At 36.2% G+C, this 7,037-nt stretch overlaps 1 protein-coding gene across 1 annotated transcript; it reads left to right on the plus strand.

The window, feature by feature from the left end:
* The first annotated feature begins 587 nt into the window (after positions 1-587).
* Positions 588-5,380, plus strand: LOC131651797 (uncharacterized). Its single transcript, XM_058921500.1, has 7 exons — positions 588-1,028; positions 1,284-1,358; positions 1,464-1,980; positions 2,885-3,270; positions 4,266-4,501; positions 4,584-4,737; positions 4,839-5,380. Exons 1-7 carry the CDS (start codon positions 675-677, stop codon positions 4,965-4,967), a joined length of 1,851 nt encoding a protein of 616 aa, XP_058777483.1. The 5' UTR covers positions 588-674; the 3' UTR covers positions 4,968-5,380.
* Positions 5,381-7,037: the final 1,657 nt, after the last annotated feature.

Consider the following 7,037-nt stretch of genomic DNA (forward strand, 5'->3'; position numbering starts at 1 on the left):
TCTTTCCTTTGTTAGGTTTCCTGGTATTCCTTTCCCTTATGGGATAAATATATTAGTGGCGACTCTGTTCATTTTTCGCGAGCGTGCGACACAGGGCTCCTTCATATCCAACCCTCCGAATAATACGGAGCCAACGTGGCTCCTAAAAGACCGCGTCTCCATGGAACTTCGAAGCGGTTAACCAGGACAGAGGGCACTCACACACCTCCGATATTTCCGCTCAGGAAACCTGGCAGTCTCCTAGTTGGGCTTGGAGGTTCAACCCAGTAGCGAGATCATGGCCCAGCGCTGGGGGCTATAAATACCCTCTTTCACTAGAGGGTCAGGTATTCACTTCTTTCTAACCTTTAGCTCGTACTTGCACTCCTTTGCTCGTCTACTCACTTTGGCATCGGAGTACCTTGCAGGTACACCCCCCTCCTCCTTCCTAGAAGATCCAGTCCGAGCAGCCAGCGACGATTCTTCTGATCAGGTACGATCAGATTCTTTTGGTAATTAATAGAATAAAATTAGTTAGAAAATCATATAGTAAAAATCAAGTGTTTTTAACCGTAACCGTGTGTGTACATATTAATATTGTCCCTTCAAAGTCATTTTGAAACATAATTAACGGCGGAAAATCGTGAAGAAATTGAGGCACGAAGCGAATTAATTTCAATTCAATTCCATCAAACATGAATGGGAGACACCACCGCCATCAATTTTCCGCCACCGCAAAGCCGCAACAACACCACCGCGCCAAATCGAATTTCCTCTATGTTGAAAAATCCAAACTTAGTTCTTCATCCAACTCCGCGGTGGTTGAAGAACGAGTTTCCCCTGAAGACATTGATGTCAACGGCAATAGCAGTAACAATAACAACGCTGCTGATGACGTGGATAGCTCAAGCACGGCGAGAGAAGGTGGCGACGATGATGATATTGATCTTATTATCGATAATAGGCTTGATAAACTGCTAAGTGAAATTCAACAACCGGAATTGTCCATTGAAGAGATCACAATCAATGATCAATTGCAGCAAGATGAGGTAGTTTTCAAATTGGATTGTTCAATTCTCAATATATTATTGTAAGATTTAGTTTCCTATTAATACTAGTAGTAGCAGTAGTAACCTAAAGTTGATGAAATTTGCACCTGTGGTGGCCTCTGATAAAATGTGTGTTAGTGTCTGTGTCTGAAACTGAGGCGATACTTGCGATTACCTTTAATTTATTATTTTTCAAATTATTACTGGTATCAGTGTCGGATAGGTATTAACTGAATCTTATTTTATGTTTTGCAGTTACTTGTGGTGGAGTCAATTTATGGAGAAAATGTTTTCACCCTTGATACATGGAAAGGCTTGCGTTGTTTTCAGGTATATCTTTAAGCCAGTAACACAGTTTTTACAAACTGCCTTTTGGTTCCGATGGAACTTTTCTGAAACCTATTTATGATTCTCTTTTTTGGTTCCTTTTTGTAGATACATATAAACATTGATATTTTGGATGAAATAGGCATTACTGCTAAGGTGAATTCTGTTAATGAAGTTGAAACTATATGCAGCGATTCGGATGACTTTTTATACTCTTTCAAAGTTCAATACCTTCCACCGATTGTTTTGACGTGTTTATTACCTAAGTCATATCCGAGCCACCAACCACCTATATTTACGATCTCTGTAAAGTGGTTGGAATCTGCGAAGATTTTAAGTTTATGTTCCAAGTTGGATTCAATATGGGCAGAACAGCAAGGGCAGGAAGTGATTTACCATTGGGTAGACTGGTTACATAGTTCTTCTCTTTCTCATTTGGGATTCGATCAGGAGATTAGACTAGGTCCTTATGGCCTGAATCGTGTTGCGGACTCACGTGTGGTTTCGGGAATTGGATGCATCGATGCTGATATTCCTTTTTTACAAAGCTACAATAACGAGAGACGCCATCAGAACTTCCTTAAAGAATTGCATGAATGTTGCATTTGCTATAGTGAATATCCAGGTAACTTCCAATTTATGTTTGACTTGGTTTATTCATACTAATTGATATATTTTAGTAAAAAAAAGTTGTTAGTGCGTCATTAATAGTTTGACGAACTATAATAATTGCCGATTTGTAATTACTTTTATTTTGCTGGTTTCACATCCAAATGTAATTTGATTATAGCCTATTCCAAACAAAAGTCATTCTTCCAATAGGTTTTTTTTAATTCATTATATATTTCTTATTTGCAAGTTACATTCTACTGAGAATTTAAAGACTGATTTTTCCAGAATGCGCATAATTTGACTGACCATAGGTTGCTTATGCTGTAGTAGGCTAATATGAAATAGTTCAACGAAGCCAAGTCTTAGGCCTGTTTCTTGTTAATTGAGTTCATGGCTTCATGCTATTTCATTCCTAATATTACTTTTCACAGACTATATTTATACTCCTAGTTTATTGTATCATTCTCTCCTCTTTCTTATGGACTTTTGTAATTATTATTTACATGGAGAAGTTGGCTATACCACTAATATGGTGCTTGAGTATTTCTTACTATCGGGATGCATGAGTTACTTCATTTACATTTTGTTTCCTATGAAGCACACACATCGGACAAGGCACTGACAGCTACACGTCAACACTAATACTAATTTGATAAACTGAATTAATTCATAATCACACGTGTCAGGTGTTGTCAGTGTGCGACACCGATATGTGCTGGAGACCACACTTGCCTTCGGTTAGAAGTGTTGTGCTACAAATTCTGTTCTTAGTGATGTTCTCATTTCAACATGCTTTAGACTTGATTATGCTTTTTTCTGTGCTTGCTAAAATCAAATTAATATTGAGCATGGTTCGTATGTCTGCCACCGTATCCACTGAGTTTTTCAAATTAATAACTTTCTTTGTCATCAAACAGGTACCGAATTCGTCCAATTACCATGTAAACATTATTTTTGCCGCAAATGCGTGCAGACCTTTACCCAAATTCACGTAAAAGAAGGGAACATTAGTAATCTTCAATGTTTGGACGCAAAATGCAAGGACATGATTCCACCTAGCCTTTTAAAACGTTTTCTTGGCGATGAAGATTACAAACGTTGGGAATCAGTGATGTTAGAGAAAACACTTGCATCAATGTCCGATGTTGTTTATTGTTCGAGATGCGAAACACCCTGTATAGAGGATGAAGACCAACATGCTCAGTGCCCAAAATGCTTTTTTAGCTTTTGTACTCTTTGCAGGGAACGACGCCATGTTGGCATAGAATGCATGACACTAGATATGAAGCTTCAGCTTCTGCAGGTATGGTATATATGTCCAGAAATCCATTGGAGCTGCTTCTTTTTACTGGAAGTTTGAGTTTCAATATCTTAATTATCAGCTGAAACTTTATCCATTTATTGCTATATTACTTTTGAGAACTGTAAATAATGGACACAACACCGTCCAAGTTTTGTCAAATAGCGACACTTTAGTATAAGGGATTTGTGATTAATCCACTATCAAAATCGCAGCAAAATACCGTCCAAGTTTTGTTCTAGGGAAATAGCGGCTACTATTCTAGTTTCTGCTAGTTCATGTAGTGGCAATAGCAGAAAGAAGAGAATTTTAGGGTTTTTAAAATAATAAAATTGAAGAATCTGCATGTGTACCAAACCTGACCTATTTCTTTTATAAAAGAAAAACTAAGAGTTGGTGAGTATTATTCCTATTCACCGGAATACGTAACTCTTGCAATAAGTAAGTTACGCTCTGTCTCCTTTCTTTCCCTCTATCTTTCCGCAATCCTCTATTAAGAGCACTGCCGTTAACTTAATCTTTGCCATCTATGACAGGCATGTGTTGGATTCCCTTTGAAAAATCCCCAACCATGGTTTGTCCAAAGCTCGTCTCTTGTAGTTTTTTCCTCAAACTATTTTTTTTTGGGATTCCAAATGGGAATCCAAACATGCCTTTATTACCATAGTTATTTTAGATTCAGTAAGAGTTCTATGTTTTTCCTCATCTGTTAATTTAGTCCGGAGACTTGGGATTTTGTTGTTGTTGAATAATATATAATTATAAACTAAGTGGTAAAATTTTCTCAGTAATTGTTATCAAATGATGCGCTGAACAGTTTGAATGCTTGCGTGCACTATGCTGTAGTTTCTTGGTCCATTGTTTTGATGCTAGTTTTGGTCCGTTTCTAGATGTTGTTGTCCCTGACATCCACTGGCATTTCCTTTGACATTTGTTTTTCCTCTTATTTTTTAACCTGAAAAATGCTTCAATTTTGCTGAATTTCATCCTTGTCATAGGATCGTCAAAATTCATCCCAATTAAAGGGAAATCAAAGGCGTCTTGAACTTGAAAAGATCAATGAAATGCTCAGTGAGAGAGAAATTCGCCGTGATTCCAAGTTTTGTCCGTCTTGTGACATGGCGATTTCTCGAACAGAAGGTTGTAATAAAATGAAGTGCGGTAACTGTGAACAATACTTCTGCTACCGCTGCAACCAAGCACTTGATGCATCAGATCCATATGGACATTTCAGGTACGGCTTTATAAATTCTTTTGCATGGTTTTCTTATATACCAAACATTTCTATTCACAGAATTCTATTTTTCTCATTCAAGGGACGGGTCTTGCGAACTGTTCCCGCGAGAAATGGTTGATAACTGGCAAGCACAAGCACGCATAAATCCTCTCCAGGAAATACAACAAGTACATGCTGAACTCTTTCACCTCGGTGGGTCAGCATGTCCTAGTTGTCGTCAATTTAATGTAAAGGTATGTAAAGATTTCCATAATTAAAAGAACAGTTCTGTTGTTTTCTGTGTCTTCATCATCACTAAGAACTTCCTCTATTACCATTTTGAATTCATCAACAGATTGGAAACAATAATCACATGTTATGTTGGGCATGCCAAAGCCATTACTGCTACCTATGCAACGCAATTGTCAGGCGTGGCACTAAGCATTATGGACCAAAAGGTTGCAAACAGCACAGTGAGGGATAGCATAAGCACAATGCCATGGAAGATTTTTTTCCATGACTTGTGAAATGTAATATGTTCATTAAATTATTTTATGTCTAGGGAGTTTTGTGATAAAAATAAATAATGAATACAAATAGGGTGTGTTACAACTATGTTAAATTTCTTGAAGAGGAAGAGAGTCAACTAGATTCTAGTTTTAGAACTCTGATCGGATTAATATTTACATGTATGTGAGATCAATTTTGACCAAAATTATCATAATGTTCATTTTGTTGCAGTGAGAAACAGATAATGAAATCAGTAAAAAAATTTAATGTTAGAAGCATGGAACGATAGGCACACTAATACTAATACACAACTTAGGTGATTCAGTGGCAACACTCCCTAATGCACAATTTAACACTTGCTTTACAAGTTCACCGATTAATATATTTTGCAAATTTGAAATCATATGATATGTCATTATGTTGGTTATTAAATGTAGGGTGTTCTTCATGAAATTGTGAACTGCAATAAATCAAATCACATTAATGATTAGAATCAAATTTCAATAATCACTTCAATAAAAACTGTTAATTGTCAAAGCAGTTTTTTTTGACAGAAATCAAAGCAGTTTTAATTCAGTTCAAAATTTATATTATAAATCGTTTTATATTTTGAACTCTTTTAAAAAAAAAAATTTCAACTTTTTCTTGTTTTTAGACATAAAATAAAAATAATTTTTTTAATTATCAGGATTTTTTTTATTTTTGGAAAAAATAATTTTTCAGAATTTTTTTATTTTTGTGATTTTCTTTTTAATTTTCAGGATTTTTTTTTTGTTTTATTTTTGGAAAAACATATTATTTTTTGAAGCAAATAGATTGGCTAAAATCTGGAGATAGCAACACAGCCTTGCCACCTTGAAAGTTAAAAATAATGCCAATAACTTGAGAATGAGATTATTGTTTAAAGATGATGGTACTCAATACTCATGATGATATGGAAAGAGAAATTCTAAATTTCTATGGAGGCTTAATGGGCACTAAAGAGAAGAATTTGAACCACATAAACATCACTGCCACGAGGGAGGGGCCTCAACTCAACATGGACCAAAGACTGTCTCTTCTTGATACTGTGACTGAGCAGGAAATCCAAAATGCCCTTAAAGGCATTGATGACCTTAAATCCCCTTTAGTGGAAAGCTTGTTGGAATACTATTAAAGAGGACTTGATAGCAGGTGTTAGGGAATTTTTTGACCAAGGGAAACTATTCAGGGCTTTTAACAATAATGTGGTTACTTTAGTTCCAAAGCATGATGAAGCCAAGACCATCGAGGATTATAGACCTATAGGTGAGTGCACTACTTTCGACAAGATCATATCCAAGGTCCTAACTGTTAGACTTGTAAGGGTTATTGGAAGCATTATTAGCCAGTGCCATACATATTTTGTTCTAGGCCATAAGATCCATAATCATATCATGTTGGCCTTTGAATTACTTAAGGGATACTCTAGGAAGGGTGACACACCTAGATGTATGATGCAACTTGATATGCAAAAAGCATATAATATGGTGGACTGGTATGCCTTTGAATGTATTTTAAAGGAGATAGGGTTTCCTAAGCAGTTTGTTAATTGGATTATGTTGATTGTAACAACAATGTCTTACTGGTTCAACATCAATGGTGCTTATACTGACATTATGGCTACTATGAGAGGTATCAGACAAGGGGACCCCTCACCCCCTCTTCTTTTTGTCATCATCATGGAATATCTCAATAGGGCACTCCTCAAGATGCAGAAGAACCTTAATTTTAACCATCATGCCAAGTGTGACAAATTGAAGATCACTAACCTCACTTTTGCTGATGACCTGCTACTATTTTCTAGGGGTGGCCTTTGTTATGTTGAGATGATACATCATATCCTGAGCAATTTCCTTGCTTCAACATGTCTTAGAGTGAATCCATCTAAAAACATAATTTATTTTGGAGGAATGGAAGACAAAATAAAGGAAGCTATTATCACGTTGACATCATACAATGTAGGAATTTTTCCCTTTATATATGGGTGTACCTTTAACTAGCAAAAGATTGTCTATCATTCATT

Source organism: Vicia villosa, linkage group LG2 (genome assembly GCF_029867415.1).
Source record: "Vicia villosa cultivar HV-30 ecotype Madison, WI linkage group LG2, Vvil1.0, whole genome shotgun sequence".
NCBI classification, from domain to species: domain Eukaryota; kingdom Viridiplantae; phylum Streptophyta; class Magnoliopsida; order Fabales; family Fabaceae; genus Vicia; species Vicia villosa.